Here is a 20,764-nt window from a genome sequence, read left to right as displayed (position 1 = left end):
CCCCAACACCCCAACCCAACTGCTTTGTTTTTGCCGGAGGCAAGGCGATGGGCCCTGATTGTATCCCCGAGGTGTGGAAAGGCCTCGGGGACATAGCGATAGTATGGCTAACCAAGGCTTTTCAACCTCATTTTTCGGGCAAACAAGATGCCAGAAGCATGGAGACGGAGTATATTAGTACCAATCTTCAAGAACAAGGGGGATGTTCGGAGTTGTACTAATTACCGTGGAATTAAGCTGATGAGCCATACAATGAAGCTATGGGAGAGGGTCATTGAGCACTGTTTAAGAAGAATGACAAGCGTGACCAAAAATCAGTTTCGTTTCATGCCTTGGAGGTTGACCATGGAAGCCATTTTCTTGGTACGACAACTTATGGAGAGATATAGGGAGCAAAAGGACTTGCATATGGTGTTCATTGACTTGGAGAAGACCTATGATAAGATACCGCGGAGTGTCATGTGATGGGCCTTGAAGAAACACAAAGTCCCAGCAAAGTACATTACCCTCATCAAGGACATGTACGATAATGTTGTGACAAGTGTTCGAACAAGTGATGTCGACACTGATGACTTCCCGATTAAGATAGGACTGCATCAGGGGTCAGTTTAGAGCCCTTATCTTTTTGCCTTGGTGATGGATGAAGTCACAACGGATATACAAGGAGATATGGTGCTAGTTGACGATAGTCGGACGAGGGTAAATGGGAAGTTAGAGTTATGGAGACAAACCTTGGAATCGAAAGGGTTTAGGCTTAGTAGAACTAAAACCGAGTACATGATGTGCGGTTTCAGTACTACTAGGTGTGAGGAGGAGGTTAGCCTTGATGCGCAGGTGGTATCTCAGAAGGACACCTTTTGATATTTGGAGTCAACGCTACACGAGGATGGGGGTATTGATGAAGATGTGAACCATCGAATCAAAGCCGGATGGACGAAGTGGCGCCAAGCTTCTTGCATTCTTTGTAACGAGTGTGCCACAAAAGCTAAAAGGCAACTTCCACAGGACGGCTGTTCGACCCGCAATGTTGTATGGTGCCGAGTGTTGGCTGACTAAAAGGCGACATGTTCAACAGTTAGGTGTGGCGGAGATGCGTATGTTGAAATGGATGTGTGGCCACACGAGGAAGGATAGAGTTCGGAATGATGATATACGAGATAGAGTTGGGGTAGCACCAATTGAAGATTAGCTTGTCCAACATCGTCTGAGATGGTTTGGGCATATTCAGCGCAGGCGAACGGCTTGGCTAAAGCGTGCGGAGAATGTCAAGAGAGGTCGGGGTAGACCGAATTTGACATGGGAGGAGTCCGTTAAGAGACCTGAAGGATTGGAGTATCACCAAAGAACTAGTTATGGACAGGGGTGCGTGGAAGCTTGCTATCCATGTGCCAGAGCCATGAGTTGGTCGCGAGATCTTATGGGTTTCACCTCTAGCCTACCCCAACTTGTTTGGGACTAAAGGCTTTGTTGTTGTTGTTGTTGTTGTATGGGCAGCTACACCTTCAGTAAAGCATTGACATAGGCTACCATGTAATTGACTTTGATCAACCATGCTTTTGCCTGTTTTTAAATGCACAAGGTAGAGAATGCTCTACATTTCCTTTCACAGCCTCTTTGGTACCCATCATTTGGGTTGCAATCGATGGATTTCATTTGCGAAATCCAATATCTACTCGTTTGGCTGCCCGCGAATCAAGGATAGGATTTCATTCTAAGATTCCAGGGGGTGTAAGCTGTTAAACTTAGGGTTTGGGAAACTGCTCAACACCCTTAACGGGTGTGGCTATCTCATATATATAAAGGGGTACACGGAAGTGTACAATACAGACTACAAGACTTGTACAGAGGCTACGTATTTTATACAATCTAACACCCTCCCTCAATCTTAACTGTGCCTGAGGTACAGAGCAAGTTAAGATTGCGCCTACAACCTACAAACTGTGGTTGTGGTAGAGGCTTTGTGAAGATGTCAGCAAGTTGATCTTTAGATGAGATGAACTTGATGTGAAGTAGCTTCTGTACAACGCGTTCCCTCACAAAGTGAAAATCAACTTCGATGTGTTTCGTTCGGGCATGAAATGCTGGATTAGATGACAAGTATGTTGCACCGATGTTGTCACACGAAAGGATAGGTGGCTGAGCTTGAGATATGCCCAATTCCCTCAATAAGGATTGTACCCATTTGATCTCAGTAGTGGTATTGGCAACCGCGTTATACTCAGCTTCAGTACTACAGCGAGACGTCGTAAACTGTTTGTGAGCATTCTAGGCGATCAAATTAGGACCAAGAAAGACTGCATATCCCCCTGTGGATCGCCTGTCGTCAGGACTCCCAGCCCAATCCGCATCTGAAAACGCCGAAAGCTCACATGAGGATGCAGGCTGAAGAAGTAGACCATACGAGGCAGTGAGACAGACATAGCGCAGAATGCGCTTCACAATGACCAATGGGAAGTCTGAGGAGCATGAAGATACTGACACACACGATTGACTGCGTAGGAGATGTCCGGTCTAGTGATAGTCAAGTATTACAAACCTCCAGCAATACTGCAGTACTCAGTGGCATCATCAGAAGTGAGAGGATCTCCATCAACAACAGACAAACGATCGGTGGCAGACATAGGAGTAGTAGCAGGTTTGCACTTCAGCATACCAGCACGGCGCAACAGGTCCATAGAATACTTGTGCTGCAAAAGAGTCAATCCAGCAGAGGACCGAGCAACCTCCAAACCAAGAAAGTAGTGCAGAGTGCCCAAGTCTTTGACAGAAAACTCACCACTCAGAGCAGACAGGAGACAATCAGCAGCAACATCGGAAGAGCTGATGAGAATAATGCAATCAACATAGACCAACAGATACATCGTGACCTCAGGTCGCTGAAGAAGAAACAGTGATGTGTCAGCAGTCGACAGAACAAAACCAAGAGCTCGAAGCACGGAGCCAAGCCTAGCATGCCACGCGCGAGGAGCCTGCTTCAGCCCATATAGCGCGTGCCAGTAAGTAGGTGACACACGCACACCGCTGAAAGCCTAAGGAACAGGCGGCACATCAAGGGCATAAAGTCTATGGCGCAGGCGACCTCTAAGAAGAACGTCCCTCGTGTCCCGGTCCTTGACAAAACAATGGAACGGATGAAACTCGATGAAAACATTATTATCACGAGTAAGCCTAGGAACAGACAACAAACTACGTGTAGCGGAAGAAACTCGAAGGACATTGAGAAGATGTAATTGTTTAGGTTTATGAGTAAGAAGCGAAGTCTGACCAACATGTGATATGTGCATACCTGCTCCGTTGGCGGTGCGAACTTGATCATGACTACGATATGGCTCCTGAGTGGAGAGCTTGCCCATCTCACTCGTGAGGTGATGAGTAGCGCTCGTATCCATGTACCATGTCGGGTCGATAGGATATGATGGAGTGTGTCCATGCTCATGAGTGGCTTATCATTGCCTTTGCCGTTGTTGCCGATGCCAAGGAAGTCCTGTTTGAAGTGGCGATGACAACGAGAGGTGATGTGCCCCGAAAGACCACAAAGCTGGCAAGGGAGCTGGACCCCGCACGAGGGGCAGCAAGCACACGGACGGCCACCCCCGGTCGTGGGCATGGGGCCGGCTGCGGGTAGGCGTGAGGTCGATGGAGTCGAAGGCACCACCTTGCCTCCAGCAGGTGGCTTGTAGGGCTTTCCTTTGCCGCGAATGGCGGCATTTGCAGAAGCAAAGCTCGGGTTGGGACGACGGGACTTCACGCGTTGTTCCACGGCGAGGAGGCGTGAGTAGAGCTCACGGGACTAGAGCGGGGTGTCACGACCATTGATGTTCTCGGCAAGGTTATCATAGTCGTCATCCAACCCGTTCATCACAACGTGGTGAAATCCTCGGGACGAAGAGGCTGGCCAATGGAGGCCAGAGTATCTGCGAGGCGCGTCATCTTGCCAAAGTAGTTGGTGAAGCTGAGGTCAAGAAGCTTGGTCTCCCCAAGCTCCATGCGGATGGCATGAGCACGCGCCTGCTGCTGAGACGTGAAGCTCGTGTGCAGAGCAGACCACGCCTCTCGAGAGGTGGCAGCGAAGAGGACCAGCGATGAAACCCCATCAGTGAGAGAGGACTGAGGATGGCTTGATCTTGAGCCACCCACGCATGATACGCCGGATGATGCGGCGGAGGACAAGGTAGTGTGCCATCAACATAACCCTCCAGGTAGCGGCTGCGAAGGAGCGGCAACACCTGCGCACGCCACAATATATAGTTATCCGTCGTGAGTTTCACTGGGATGAGGTGCGCGAAGTAGAACGGTGCAACAGCGGCGACATAATCCGGCAGAGACAGCGCAGCAGCATAGGGCGGCGTGTAGTAGCCCTGATGCCGAGCACCACCAGATGCATCGTGACATGACGCGATCGGAGGAACCGGCGGCGGCGTTGCGCTGAAGGGAGCCGCATCAGCAGCGCTGGAGGGAGTCACGGGCATCGCCGTGTTAGACACTGCGGGCGCTGCGATGTGAGGAATTGCAGACGGATCCGCGTAGGGCACCGCGGACGAAATCACGGGCGGACCCGCCTAGTGCGCCGCAGGCGGAATCACGGGCGGAGTCGCGTAGTGCCCCGCAGGCGTTGCATGGATCAGCCGAGGAGCCGCGGGCGCGACGTGGTGAGGAGACGCACGCGAAGCCGTGTACGGCACCACGGGCGCTGCGTAGAAAGCACCATAGGACGCCAGCGATGCATGTGTAGAATCGCCATAGCCCGCCCCAGACGGAGGAGGGGCGGACAGAACCGGCGGCGGCGGCTGATCTAAGGAAGTGTTGGCCATTGATGACGGGCCAGAGTAGACCGAGGCCAGCAGATGAGAAGACAGGAACGGCGAAGCAGTGGCCGCGGCAGAGGCGACACGGCGGCGATCGGGCTTGGGGCAACAACGGAAGACATAGGACCAATCTGGGTTGATACCATGTTGAACTTAGGGTTTGGAAAACTGCTCAACACCCTTAACGGGTGTGGCTATCTCATGTATATAAGGGGTACACGAAAGTGTACAATACAAACTACAAGACTTGTACAGAGGCTACGTATTTTATACAGTCTAACATAAGCTTTGCCAACACCAAATCCCAGCCCCTCACCCGTCGTTCTCTTGGATTTCACTCGCCCCCTTCATCCTGACACCCTCGTATCCCTTCCCACCCTCCCCCGACGCCCACCACAGCCGCCGCCACCAGGCGCCCGCGACGAGCCTTCCCCTGATTCGAGCCTCCTTTCCACGTCCCCTCTCCTTCACTGGCTCTTGTTTCCACCACAAACCCCTGTTGCTCCGTCCCCTCCCCCTTGTTGCTTTGCGATCTCATCTCACAGCCGCTGAGCATCACAGCTCGATTCACCTTGCCTCCCGGGTAATTCTCCTCCTCCGCTTCTCCTCCCATCCCTTCTCTCTCACACACCCTTTCCCTTTTCCTTAGAATGAAAGGAGGCGCTGTCTTGGCCGGTGGTGCCAACCTGCTGCGGCAAGGGCGCGGGCGGCGGCTCCTTGTTGTCGAACTGGAACAGCGAGGACCAGGCGAGGGAGGAGGCATGGCAGGCATACCTCGGGCAACAGCAGTTTTGTGTTGCCGGTTCGTGCAGTACTACAGGTGCCGGCCCATGTCGCTGTTGGGCATGGAGGGTGCGGACGACGATAACCGGGTCGTCATGCCGCAGTTGGCGCTGGACCGGATTAGCTTGGTGCAGGTGGAGTACCTGCTGGCTTCCAGGTCCAGGACGTTGTCACCTTACACACCTCCCGTTGCGGTGTGCTCGAGTTCGTCACTAGGAGGGGTTCGTGCACGTGCCTGCTGACACCATGGCGCGGCTTGGACCGCGGGATGATGAGTTCGTTGTCAGATTCTGAACCTGCATCTTTAGTTAACAGTTCAGTTAGGTGTAGCCTAGCTGGCAAATACCGATTCAGAGTATCGGACGGCCCACGGTAGCTCCTTCACTGCGTCCAGCCGCCACCGTTGGATATGTTACCGTTTATTGTACCCCTTCATTTACTTTTCATCGTTAGCTAAAAAGCTCTGCGTACTTAACAGCCGGGTTGTGGCTGGCGTGAGGATTATTCTGAGTTCTTCCAGTTGCCAACTATGGGCTAGAACCCTAGATACCACTTGATGCGGAGCATCCCAAGGTCATCCCCATGGACCTACCGTCGTCTCACCAAGTGCCAAGTGGACCCATGACACGTACACGTGCAAGACCTCTCGAGACCGAGGTGACATCACCCTCTCGCGACTCCCTTTCGAAACACACGAGACATGTCTACTACCTCAAGCGGAAACACTTTGCATACTCAGGTACCAAGGAGTCAGCCATGGAGAAGCCAAGGAGCAACTACAATCGAAGGAGAGAAGCAATCACGAAGACGGAGGAGAAAAAGGCCAAGTCGGGACTTGCCCGGACGATCCGGACCGCCGTCCGGCTGATCCGACCCCAGATCGGACGATCCGGACCCCGGCCTGGACGATCCGGCTACAGCGCGACATGAGAACAGCAAGCCCCCGAACGAAGCCGGATCATCCGGACGGACCCGGTCGTCCGGACCGGGACCCAGACATCTGGACAACCAAAAGCCTCCACGACACGTCCGGATCATCCGGATCCGGACGCTGCCCCGGACCATCCAAACCACCGAAGCCCGGATCATCCAGATGGTGCCTGCGTGCATGATTTGGGCCGAGGCCCATGTACTCCTTTGCCCCCCTAGACTATATATACTCCACCATTTTAGGGTTAGCATTGTGATAGCTTTTGAAGATAGAGCTTTGCTCATCCACCTGTTACCTACTCCTTTGGAGATCAAGGCCTCGTAGGAGAAGATCCCCCAAGTGGATTCAAGACCCCGTCTAGGAAAGATCCCCTCATGGATTCAAGATCTATTTCCTCACGGATTGGGATGAACTAGCTACCGTGTATCCTCCTTTGTTGGATTTTGATCGTGTATCTCTCTTTGTGTACTTGGATCTAGCACATGTGTAATCGAATCTCGTTGATTTGAGTGTTTTCCCTCTCTTGTGTTCATCGTGTTCTTCGTGTTCTTCGGGAATCGCCCTCCAAATCGTGAAAGATCGGCCCCTAGGGTTCCACCCTACATCATCACTGCTCCTCGTACAGCTATAATACACCTCAGATCTGAGTTCTACCTTGATTTCTTTCACATACTGTCTTAAATCGAGTGGTAGATTAGCTCGGGCCTGACACGTGCTCCTGACAAACATGTCACTCTGCAAGGCTCCTGACCACCAGCCAAGAAAGCGCCTCCTTTCTACTAGCATGTACAACACGCTATTACCGAGTAGTACAGTGAGATTGAAACTACACATGCTATTGGGAGTCATTTCAATGTAGAAATCCTTGTGGCAGCCAAACATGCTTTTTTGCAATTGGATTTCCATTCCACCAAATGAAATCCCAGCAAAGATTTCATTTCATTCCATTTCTACCAAATGAAATGAAAAGGGTGCCAAACGAGCTGTCAAAGAATATGTCATCCTTGTATTTAGAGTTTTTTTCTGCTAAATAGATGCAACCTAATATGCAAGATAAAGCCTTCACGGGAGATGGGTGCTAATTGCCAGTGAGCCGCCTTGCAATGCAGATAGCCAGCAGATAAAATCAAATGTAATCTTCTTGAACTAGTTACAGAGCATGATTCATGATCACCTACTTTATATCTTTCCACTGTGGTCGTACTCTGAACGCGAGCAGAATATGCAACTGTGACTGAATCAATCACAGAAGCAAGGAAGAAAAGGAACCATGTTTTTTTCACATAGCACAAAAATGTCTTAGGAGCACTGGAACATATCATGAAGTTAGCATGCACAATACAATCCGAACTATTTATACAGGCACACAGATATCACTTGACATATTTGCAGTATGACTGTAAGACTGATCAGAATTCAACACAGAGCACATGCATAAGTACCTGTACAGCCACCAATGTGCTTTCCACCTGAAACAACATAAAACAATTGGTCAGAAATCTGCACGCAACATCTGAACTGAAATCACAGCATATATGTACGTGAATTCCAGCAAGACAAATTGTAACAGGCAAGGCAAAGGGCAAATGTGCATATGTCTATCTATGCTTATTGAACACATCCACTAGAGATATTCCTTGTTAATTTGAGGAGAAACCATAAAGTATTTACAATACTAAGGTGATAAACAAAGGAGAAAAACACAAGGTTGATTTTCTTCTTCTTTACATACCAATGAAAACATTAGGGACGGTGGACTGTCCAGTCAACCTCTCTAACACCTTTTGCAGTTGTGGTCCCTGAGCACCTGAAAGGAGAAAAAATGTCAGTTGCACGAAAATACCAAGGTGCACATTAACATCCAAAACCATTGCCTTCTAAAATCTACACACTGTTCCTGGTGCTAGATGATTAGGGAAAAATCATAGTTGCAACTTCCTAAAGTACAAAGACACAAAATGAGTGATGATTCGTGCCAGTTTCAATATGCTAACATGAGCAGCTAAGTTTGTACCACCAAAACCATGGAAGGGCCAAGTCCTCACAAAATAGGGCACGTATCTTGTCTAATTTCAGATACACATGCAGATATTTAAGTAGTTATTTGACAGGTGGTGTATATGTGTGCGCATGTCACGTGAACTTCCAAAATCCACGCATGGTGCGGCTGGCAGAGTTCTTAGTTCAGGTGAGTCTGGCGAAGAGAGTACCATGTGATGCATGGATTTTGGAAGTTCAGGCAACTTTTGCTAGTACAATTATTATGGTTCAGAGTAGAACGAAAATTTTGACCAAAATAAGAAGAGCAAAGTGGAATACATGGTAGGGAAGCCGAACGTGGTGTATAAATGCAGCCTGGGGACATGTGTCATGCTAATTCTCTAAACCTGTTAAAGGAATACCGATTGAATATAGCAGGAGCACAGCATACAGAACTTTCAAATAGTTTGGAAGGCACAAACTTATATCCATCTAAAATCCCCAAACTGTTGACACACTTGAGTGGAATTGCACTGTACCATCCCAAAATTTCCAAATTAGGAATATTATTTATTTTAATAGGATTAATTAAAACTTGCTTGTGTTGCTTTCTTTTAGTTAATTTTGACTAGGATGTGCATTTTTTGGAGTTAAATGAATATTCAAATGAGAGGGAATAAAAGGATTTTCCCAAAAGTTTTTTTTTGGATTTTAAATTGGGTCTTTAAAAATATTCAAACAATCATGAGAGGCGATAATACGACTTCTTCAAAATAATAGGTTGCAAATACTTTAAATATTTTTGGCTATTTATTTGAACTTAGAAAATATTTTCGGAATTGTCTAGAACCCTAAATTAATTTTCAAGGAATATTGATAAAGCACAAAATGTAGTTATAGAAATATTATATGTGGTATATTTAATATTTGAGGTGGAAATATCTTTTCTGTGCTCTATATTAGTAATTATAGTTTTGCAATATTTCTGAAAGTGATTCGGTATTTTACTTAACCAGTCAATTTCCTATTATCTAGTAATAAGAAAACAGTCCAACACTATGCGCGCAGCACAGGCATGCCTCTCTCTCTCTCTCTCTCTCTCTTTATCCTTTAACTGGGCTGAGCCCACTGTCCTTCTCCCTTTGTTTTATTTTCTTTCTATTGGGCTGCTTGCTGCTGGCCCAACTGTATCCCGAGCTCATGTAGGCTCGTTGCTTTCCTTCCTTCTCAGGAAATCTTGTAAGAACACGATGTGCCACCGCCTTGTTTTCTTTCATGCAAGCCACGCATACCCATCTCTCCTCCACCAATAAATATTTGACCATGTACTACTTCTCTCCCTTTTTCTCGCACCTAAACAATCTGTAGCCGCTCCATTGTCTTCTCAGCACAGCCGAAACCCAGCCGCTTCCTGGACAGGAGATTCAACGAATCGACCTCAAAAACTTCATCAAATAGGGAGGACTTCAATACGGAGAAGTTTCTCCTCGTCAAGACGAATCCATTCAGAGAAAGAAATTCATGTTTCGTCAATCGTATCTCTCCAGTTTTGTAATCTAGTTCAGAGGTATTTCCACACGAATTCATCAAATTTGTTGCACTTGTTTGTTCCTTGTCAAATTCCTTCTACGAGTAGCTTCAAATCAACGACCTACACAATGTTTATGCTGAAACTTTTCTGTTTCGGGCAGTTGGATCTATCTAGTTCGAGCCAACCCACACCAGAGCCATCTAAATTTCAAAGATGGTGCACTTCCGGCAAACTTCTGGCAAAATCGCAGATATTCTCATGATCCGTTTCACAAGGCGCATCCACTCATGTCATCCATTCAAAACAGGCATTTTTCAACTGCAGATCCAATCCAGAGGCCTGCCGTCCACTTTCCCGGCAAAATTTCTCTTTGCTCTATTTTGTCAACAGGAGATTATCTATATTATTGATCCAAATCAATGTGCTTTGTATCTACACCATAAGAGTTCCATCTATCATATTCCTTTTGAATATCTATATTATATAATATTTGTTGTTCATTTGGTTCTTTATTTGAATTTTGGGTCTATTTGATTGCAATCACTTCCAGTATAAATCGCGAGTAAATTCCGGAGAGCATTACTACATCAACGAGATATTAATTCTTCATCTGCTAAAAGCAAATTCACTTCTGACGATACGCATCCTATATTTACTATGCATTATTCCTTGTCGCCATATGTGTGTACTGTTTGTATTATGTAATATCGTGCTTAGCCTTGTTATGGTACACGTGGTTTGGGTGCCGAGTGACTCATGGAAATGGTGGGTGTATGTTCATAGCTGTAGGCGAGAATGCGCCATTGACAGAGCTCACTTGAGGTGAAAGAGTAGTTCCGGGACTTAATCAGGTGAATGCGTCCTTGGCGGAGCGGTCTAGAGTCCCTAGAGAATGTGCCACTATCAGAGCGCACTTGAGACTTCTGAAGTTCTTGTCATGTCAACCTAGGATCCTGAGGGTTCTCATGGGTGGGTAAATTGGAGGCGGTCTTGTTTGCCATGTGTCAACTGTACTTGAGTAAACCTTGACTAGTAAGTCGAAGTAGGTGAAGATAGTTTTCTGCAAAACAAAACCGGTGTTTCTTTTGTTATACTCCCTCCATTCCTAAATATAAGACCTTTTAGAGATTCCAATACGGACTACATATGGAGCAAAATGAGTGAATCTACACCCTAAAATAGGTCTATATACATCTGTATGCAGTTCATATTGAAATCTCTAAAAGGGCTTATATTTAGAAATGGAGGGAGTACCTTGCATGTATATATAGGTCTGTTGTGTCATTTAGGTGATATTTGCCAATATATTCAATCTATTGACCCTTGCGGCTGCAACTTATCATGTTGTAGGATTTTATACGACGAGTAAGTGATGCGATGCAGGGTTACGACTTATGATGTCTATACTCAACTTCTGTTTGTGGCGTTGATGGACTCTTGAAGATCTTATTTGCTTTTCTGCTGTATTTATTTGTAAGGTAGCCTTGAGCTGAGCAGGTGTGTATTATATTAAAATCTGGATCTGTGATGTAATATTTGTGACATGTGGTTTATTCTTGATATTACGTGTACTGTGTGTGCTAGCTATTGATTCCAGGGACTAGCACAGTGAGCACATAGACTCAGATCTTATCAGGTCTGGTCGTTACATGCACACACGGTACTTTGAAGTAGTTTGTATACATCTCGTCCGTCCGTCCATCCGGTCCATGCTGCGACTTCGGTAGCGACTCACTAGCGCTCTTCATCGGCGATTCTTGCCGCCACATTCGGTTCAAAAAATCCACAAATCTCTCTCAAAATCTCTCCTTTCTTAAAGTTATTGAGCACTCTTCAGATCTAGCTCTCCCGAGGCATTTTGCGAGCCCAAATAAAGCCTACGAAGATAGACAGTTTAAGCTGTCAGAGGAATAAATCCCAAGTGAGCAACCAATCCCTAAGTCTTCCGACAGTGTGTGGGAGAACTGTGCAGGAGGCGGCAGGAGGAACTGCAGCCAAAAAAAAGAGATGAATGTCGGCAGGAGGAAACTCAACTTCGAAATGGTGACTAGGGATAAAGCGGCACACAAATGGTGCAACTCGTCCCAGTCTACTCCAATGGCACTGGACTTGAAAGCTTATAAAGGAGCAGGGAAGTGGGACTTCAAAGAGTGTTCAAAAGGGTGATGCTAGAGAAAGAAAGGGAGATGCGGGGGCTAAAATTGATGACCTGGAAAAAGACAAAGTTATGAAGGGAAAGAAGAAGCTCGGAGATAAGTTGGAGGAGTTGAAGGTGACCGATAACCCTATGCTTAAACAGACGGGGAAGCGAACCACCTTCAAGCGCCAGGAGAGAACCAAGTCAGCCCAGCAGAGATCGGTCAGCGAACCAGAATCAAGAAAGAGAGAGCTGATGGATATGGCCATATGGGTATAGAGCTGGGATTGGAAATTGTGAAGAAAGGCTGGATGGAGATTGGCACGGTAGCTGGAGAATAGTTGGTTGAAAATAATGGTGAAAAGGAAAGGGAATCCAGAACAGGTCTAACATCGTCCTCAAGTGGAAATGAGGAACCCGGCGAATTTGACCAGCAAAAATTATGGTCGCTCACCCTCCCAAATAAAGGTGCTTCACTTATGGAGTCTACCTACAAACAGCTTACTAGTATGGCAGAGCTACAAAGCAGAGGCATGGAGGTAGAACCTCGCTGTCCTATATGTTTCAGATTAGTAGAAGAGGGGGGGACATTGATTTTTTTCTCAACATAGCTAGTCCCAAGCCCGGGTAAAGGAGGAGGGTTGTGATAGGCTTGGCGAGCCAACGTAAAAACTCAGCCACTCCTATGGAGATGAAACCCAAAAGATTTTCGTTGGGGCGTAACCCTCTCAGCGACGCGCTACATCGGAACCCGGGTGTGGTGGAAAATGGGCAAGGGCCGGGCCGTCACCCCCAAGGTGGCGCGCCGTATCTTCATCCGGATACGGTGGCAAGTGAGCGAGGATCAGGTCGTCGCATCCTTACTGGCGCGCTACATCGGCGCCCGGATGTAGTGGAAAATGAGCAAGGGTCTTCGCATTTGACTCGACGAGTGCGAAGGGTAAGGAAGCTAGCCGAGCCTAGGAGGATTCGCTCAGGTAGCTGGAACGCAGGGTCTCTGACAAGAAAGCTTCGGGAGCTAGTTGATGCAGCGGTGAGGAGAGGTGTTGATATCCTTTGCGTCCAAGAAACCAAATGGAGAGGACAGAAGGCGAAGGAGGTGGAGGATACCGGCTTCAAGCTGTGGTACACGGGGACGGCTGCAAACAGAAATGGCGTAGGCATCTTGATCAACAAGAGCCTCAAGTATGGAGTGGTAGACGTCAAGAGACGTGGGGACTAGATTATCCTGGTCAAGCTGGTAGTTGAGGACTTGGTTCTTGATGTTATCAGCGTGTATGCCCCGCAAGTAGGCCACAACGAGAACACCAAGAGGGAGTTCTGGGAAGGCCTGGAAGACATGGTTAGGAGTGTACCGATTGGTGAGAAGCTCTTCATAGGAGGAGACCTCAATGGCCACGTGGGTACATCTAACACAGGTTTTGAAGGGGCGCATGGGGGCTTTGGCTATGGCATCAGGAATCAAGAAGGAGAAGATGTCTTAAGCTTTGCTCTAGCCTACAACATGATTGTAGCTAACACCCTCTTTAGAAAGAGAGAATCACATCTGGTGACTTTTAGTAGTGGCCAACACTCTAGCCAGATTGATTTCATCCTCTCGAAAAGAGAAGATAGGCGTGCGTGCCTAGACTGTAAGGTGATACCTGGAGAGAGTGCCCCAGCATAAGTTGGTGGTTGCTGACTTCCGCTTTCGGATTCGTGTCCAGCGGGATAAGCGTGCCAAAGTCGCTAGAACGAAGTGGTGGAAGCTCAAGGGGGAGGTAGCTCAGGCGTTCAAGGAGAGGGTCATTAAGGAGGGCCCTTGGGAGGAAGGAGGGGATGCGGACAATGTGTGGATGAAGATGGTGACTTGCATGTGTGGATGAAGATGGTACCTTAGAAGGACACCTTTTCGTATTTGGGGTCAATGCTACAGGAGGATGGGGGGGTATTGGTGAAGATGTGAACCATTGAATCAAAGCCGGATGGATGAAGTGGCGCCAAGCTTCTGGCATTCTCTGTGACAAGAGAGTGCCACAAAAGCTAAAAGGCAAGTTCTACAGGACGGTGGTTCGACCCGCAATGTTGTATGGCGCTGAGTGTTGGCCGACTAAAAGGTGACATGTTCAACAGTTAGGTGTGGCGGAGATGCGTATGTTGAGATGGATGTGTGGCCACACGAGGAAGGATCGAGTCCGGAATGATGATATACGAGATAGAGTTGAGGTAGCACCAATTGAAGAGAAGCTTGTAAAACATCATCGTCTGAGATGGTTTGGGCATATTCAGCGCAGGCCTCCAGAAGCTCCAGTGCATAGCGGACGGCTAAAGCGTGCGGAGAATGTCAAGAGAGGGCGGGGTAGACCGAATTTGACATGGAAGGAGTCCGTTGGAGTATCACCAAAGAGCTAGCTATGGACAGGGGTGCGTGGAAGCTTGCTATCCATGTGCCAGAGCCATGAGTTGGTTGCGAGATCTTAGGGGTTTCACCTCTAGCCTACCTCAACTTGTTTGGGACTAAAGGCTTTGTTGTTGTTGTTGTTGTTGTTGTAAGAAAGTCAAGGAGGAGTGAAGAAGTTTAAACCTGGAGCTGTCAGCAGCGCTAGTACTTCCATGGTTAACGCCAACAGTGCTAAGAAGGAGGGAAGATTCAAAAGCAACGCTCCTGGGCCAGCGGCGTGGCCCACTCGCGAGAAAAGGCTTCCCTAGTGGCTTGCAAGCCCGAACTAGGCCCGATAAGGGTGTAATAGGCTAGCGTGTATAAGTAGGTGAGCTGGGAGTTCTTCCTCGGCTTGGCATGGGATGAGGCTTCGGACGGCACCACTCTGTAATTCGAATCCGCTGTGAGGGAGGTTGGGAGGAACAGCTATGAATTCCACCTAAATTCCTAGATCGATCTCGAATGCATAGCTCGTATCTTACAATTTGCATCAGAGCTGTTCGTCCTGGAGTAGAACCACCACCAGTACCCCACTCGATTCAAGGAGAGAAGGCGAGAGGAAGTCATGGAGGATCTGTCCGAGGAAGGGCGTCCGATCTACGAGTTGCTCAAGGGCGACATGGCCGGAACCATCGACAAGCAGCTTCGGGAGCAAAGGAATGATTTGGTTCAGGCCGTCCGCAAGATGCTCGACGAAACATCTGCCAGCTTGGAAGAGGTCATCACCAAGCAAGTCGACACAATTCAAGAGGATCTCACCGGCTAGATCAACCAGGTACGAGCCGAAATCGAGAAGGTCAAGGAAAACAGACAGGATCTGGGATCAAGCCGCGTGATTACGCCTAAGAAGCTGTTCTCGGCAGCGGCGACCGCGTCAGTTGAGGAACAGGGTGAAGGCAAGGAAAATAGAGGCCGACCACAGACTCTGTATGTTCCTCCCGCTTCCAGAAGTTTGGGTATTTCCAGATCGACCCCGGTGAGACCGTTCTCTACCCATGAGCCCAACAGAACTGTAACCTCTGATGTGAACACCAGGGTAGAACTACCTCGATTCGATGGTGGCAAACTCGCTGTGAAGACCAGTTTCAATTATGGGCAGTTCATCCTCAGTTCTGGGTGTCGTTGGCGTCAGCTCAGTCTGAAAGTGCTGCAGCCCGTTGGCTTGAATCAGTACAGCACAGAGCACCAAATGTTAACTGGGAGGAATTCTGCAGCTTACTACATTCCAGATTTGCTAGGAACCAACATCAGCAGTTAATCAGGAGGTTGTTTCACATAGCTCAGACCTCCAGTGTTGAAGATTATGTAGAAAGGTTTTCAGAGTTATATGATCAGCTGACGGCTTATGAATCGGCTCCAGATCCCTTGCACTATGTTACCAGATTCATGGATGGATTGAAACTAGCAGTGAAGGTGTAGGTAGCTATTCAGAAACCCAAGGATCTGGATTCAGCTTATGAACTCGCACTGTTACTGGAAGAGATAGGAGACGGACAGACCCCCATCAACAGTCAACAGTCGAGGAGAGCTACAGCACTACCTCTGCCACTTCCTCCAACAAGGCAGAAGTATAATGAAGAAAGGAGACCAGCTGAATCTCAGAAATCCCAGATAGGGGACAAATGGACAGCATTCAGAAACTACAGAAGAGCTAAGGGTCTATGTTATATTTGTGGTGAGAAGTGGTCGAAGGACCATCAATGCAAGGCTTCAGTACAGTTACATGTAGTGCAAGAGATGATCGACCATTTGCAAGAATCTGACCTGTCAGGAGAAGAGGAATTTGCTGAGCAAGGGCAAGCCAACATGCTTTGTGCTTCCATTAACAAGGATAGCACTTCAGAGAAAACAATCCTGCTGTCAGTAATTGTGAAGAACACTCCTATGATATTTCTGATCGATTCAGGGAGCACTCATTCGTTCATCAATGACAAATACAAATACCTGTTTCCAGATGCTAAGAAAGTCAGACCAATGAAGGTCACTATTGCTAATGGAGCCACTTTGATCTGTGAACAAACCATACCAGAGTGCAAGTGGAGCTGTGATGATCATCAGTTTTCTAGTGATTCAGGCTCTTAGACCTTGGCATGCATGATGGAATAATTGGTCTGGATTGGTTGGCTACACACAGTCTTATGCAAGTAGATTGGCAGCAGAAATGGATGGCCTTCCAATATCAAGGAAAACGAGTAACATTACAAGGAACTGCTCCAGAAGAGTTTTGCTCTCACAGTGCTGTCTATTTGTATAGACCTTCCAGAAGAGGAATCCCAACATCTGCCTGAAGAAATTAAACAAGTCATAGAGAAATACTCAGAAGTTTTTGCAGCTCCTAAACATTTGCCACCTAGGAGGCATTGTGATCACAGAATTCCCTTAATTCCTGGAGCTTGCCCAGTGGTAAAAAGACCTTACAGAATTCCACCTCATTTGAAGGATGAGTTGGAAAAACAAATTGCTGAAATGCTGCAGTCTGGAGTTATTCGGCCAAGTAGCAGCCCTTTTTCATCCCCAATTCTCATGGTGAGGAAGAAGGATGGCACTTGGAGAATGGTGGTAGACTACAGACACCTCAATGCTCTTACTCTCAAAAGTAAATATCCCTTGCCTGTTATTGATGAATTGTTGGATGAATTATCTGGAGCTGCCTGATTTTCTAAGCTTGACTTAAGAGGATACCATCAAATAAGACTAGCACCAGGAGAAGAATATAAGACTGCATTTTCCACTCATAATGGACACTTTAATTTCTGGTGGTTGCTTTTGGTCTGACTGGAGGTCCTGGAACTTTCCAAGGCACCATGAATATTGATTTGTCCCCTGTCCTCAGGAAGTATGCAGTGTGCTTCTTCGATGACATTCTTATCTTCAGCAAGACTCTCAGAGAACATATTGAACACTTGTCTGCTGTATTGCAAATTATGGAAGAAAAACAGTGGAAGGTTAAACTAAGCAAGTGTGAATTTGCCAAACAGCAAGTATCCTACCTAGGGCATGTCATTAGTGCTCAAGGAGTCTCTACTGATCCCAGTAAAATTACAGCTGTTGCTAATTGGCCAACTCCCACTAATACCAAGGAAGTGAGGGGATTTTTGGGTTTGACAGGATACTACAGAAAATTCATCAAATCATATGGAGTGATCAGTAAACCTCTTACTGAATTGCTAAGGAAGGGTACTGTTTTTGTATGGAATCCAATGGCTGAAGAAACATTCTCTACACTTAAGAAGTCCCTGATCTCAACTCCAGTTTTAGCCCTGCCAGATTTTTCACAACCTTTCATGATTGAGACAGATGCTTGTGACACTGGAATAGGGGCAGTTCTAATGCAAAAAGGGCACCCTCTGGCCTTTGTGAGCAAGGCTTTAGGTCCAAGAAACAAAGGTTTGTCTGTATATGAAAAGGAGTACATGGCAATACTTTTAGCTGTAGAAACTTGGAGGCCATATCTGCAAATGCAGCAGTTTATAATCAAGACCGATCAGAAAAGTTTGTCACATATAGCTGATCAAAGATTACACACTCCCTGGTAGCAGAAGGCTTACACAAAGTTGATGAGTCTTGACTATGAAATTCATTACAAAAAGGGAAGTGATAATACAGCAGTTGATGCCCTTTCCAGAAGGCCTCATCAAGCAGCCCAGTCATTTGCAATATCTGGTGTTTCGCCAAGTTGGTTGCAGGAGATAGCTCAAGGTTATGCCTCTGATGCTTCTACCATGGACATCATTCAGCAGCTGGCTGTGGATCCTAAATCTAAACCCCCATATACATTGGTTAATGGTCTACTTAGACATAAAGGCTGCATCTGGATTGGTGAACAAACATTGCTTAAAAGGGCAACCTGGTGCATGTAGCTCCCGCTTGCGCAGGGTCCAGAGAAGGGTCCGACCATTTTGGGTCTATAGTACGCAGCCTTTCCCTACATTTCTGTAAGAGGCTGTTTCCAGGACTTGAACCTATGACCTCATGGTCACAAGGCAGCAGCTTTACCACTGCGCCAAGGCTCCCCTTCGTGAACAAACATTGCTTCAGGACAAAATATTCCAGGCATTCCATGACAGCCCAATTGGGGGGCACTCAGGGTTCCCTGTTAGATATAACAGAATACATTCCCTGTTCAGGTGGAAAGGGATGAAAAGTTACATCAAACAGAGAGTCCAATCTTGTTTAATTTGCCAAAAGGCCAAACCAGAAAGGATTAACTACCCAGGATTGTTATCTCCATTGCCTGTTCCAAAGAAGGCTTGGGAAACTGTCACTATGGATTTCATCTCTGGATTGCCCAGTTCTGAAGCTTTTGATTGTCTGATGGTTGTTATTGACAAGTTCACAAGATATGGTCATTTTATTCCAATCAAACATCCATATACTGCTCCTAAAATTGCTGAGATCTTCTTGGAGAATGTGTATAAGCTGCATGGCATGCCTGAGTTTATTGTGTCTGACAGGGACCCAGTCTTTACCAGTGTATTTTGGCAACATCTTATCAAAAGAACAGGTGCTGTCTTGAATATGAGCATGGCGTATCACCCTGAAACTGATGGACAGACTGAGAGAGTGAATCACCAGATGCTTTGTCAGTGCTCATCCCAAGAAATGGAAAAAGTGGATTTCCTTGTGTGAATTCTGGTACAACACCAACTGGCATTCAGCAGTGGGAAAAACTCCATTTGAAGTGCTTTATGGGCACAGTCCTAGATACTTTGGAATCACTCCATCTGATACTATTGATCCACCAGATGTCCAGCAATGGCTAGAGGAGAGAGAAGTCATCAATCAGTCTGTGAGACAGCATCTCCTTAGGGCCCAACAGCGAATGAAGAATTATGCAGATAAACATCGAACTGACAGGCAGTTTGCAGTTGGACAGGAGGTATTTCTGTAATTGCAACCTTATGTAGAGTCTTCTGTTGTTCACAGGGCCAACCATAAGCTGTCATTTAAGTTTTATGGACCATAATAAGATCTTAGAGCGTATTGGAGAGGTGGCTTATCGATTGGAACTTCCAGAATCAAGCAAGATACACCCAGTCTTTCATGTTTCTCAGCTCAAGCAATACATAAAGCTTCCTTCTCAGGTACAATCGTCACTTCCTTCTGATCTTTCACTCATTCAGATTCCTGTGCGAGTGTTGCAACAGAGAATCAGGCGCAAAGGGGACCGTACCGTTGCTCCAGTACTTGTGGCTTGGAGTAATTCATCGCCCCAGGAGGCCACCTGGGAGGATACTGATTCCTTGAAGCAAAAGTTTCCAAGAGCTCCGGCTTGGGGACAAGCCGGTCTTCAACGGCGGGGGGGTGTCAGCAGCCCTAGTACTTCCATGGATAACGCCAACAGTGCTGAGAAGGAGGGAAGATTCGAAGGCAACACTCCTGGGCCAGCGGCGCAGCCCACTCACGAGAAAAGGCTTCCCCAGTGGCTTGCAAGCCCGAACTGGGCCCGATAAGGGTGTAATAGGCTAGCGTGTATAAGTAGGTGAGCTGGGAGTTCTTCTTCCTCGGCTTGGCACTGGATGAGGCTTCGGCCGGCACCACTCTGTAATTCGAATCCGCTGTGAGGGAGGTTGGGAGGAACAGCTATGAATTCCACCTAAATTCCTAGATCGATCTCGAATCCATAGCTCGTATCTTACAGGAGCATATCAGGTTGCTTGTAGCTGGCTGTACCAATGCTACAAGCACCCTAGAACAGATCCTTACATCATCAGAGGAGGATAAAATAAAATCTTGCTCGCTCCTTCGGCGCTGGTGGTGTGAACGCCATAAGGCAAACTCGGGCGAAGGCCCCATCTTGCTTGAGCACATTTGCTCTTCTGTTAATTACCATCTTATGAATGTAACGGAGAGCAAAAAGACTGCTAAAGGGCAAAAGCAGCAGCTAAACCACAAATTGTCTCGGCCACCGGCTGGGATTCTCAAGATTAACACTGATGCCGCTTTCCACAGGGACTCCAACTCTGGCGGCTGGGGACTCATTATCAGAAATGACCAATGTAAGGCGATGGCTGCAGGTGCGGGTAACGGAAACCTTGGCATTGTTGTATGCTATTAAAATGTCGATGGGGCACGACAGAGTAATGTTTGAAACTGATTCAATGCAACTGATGAGGGCAGTGAACTCTGAAGTCTATGATCTAGCGGAACTAGGAGCAATTGTCTGTTTGTTTGGGTT

General features: G+C 47.2%; 1 protein-coding gene across 1 annotated transcript in view; it reads right to left on the bottom strand.

Annotated features, from left to right (window-relative positions):
* Positions 1-20,764, bottom strand: part of LOC119341946 (monothiol glutaredoxin-S10-like) — a 23,525-nt gene that overhangs the window by 1,360 nt on the left and 1,401 nt on the right. Inside the window, exons 3-4 of the mRNA XM_037613793.1 lie at positions 8,252-8,326; positions 7,962-7,988 (exon numbers count right to left, since the gene is read on the bottom strand). Coding sequence (XP_037469690.1) covers positions 7,962-7,988; positions 8,252-8,326 — 102 coding nt within the window. The remainder of the gene's footprint in view (positions 1-7,961; positions 7,989-8,251; positions 8,327-20,764) is intronic.

Source organism: Triticum dicoccoides, chromosome 7B, assembly GCF_002162155.2.
Source record: "Triticum dicoccoides isolate Atlit2015 ecotype Zavitan chromosome 7B, WEW_v2.0, whole genome shotgun sequence".
NCBI lineage: Eukaryota > Viridiplantae > Streptophyta > Magnoliopsida > Poales > Poaceae > Triticum > Triticum dicoccoides.
The sequence above is the reverse complement of the archived record's forward strand: the minus strand, read 5'-3'. Positions and strand labels throughout refer to the sequence as shown.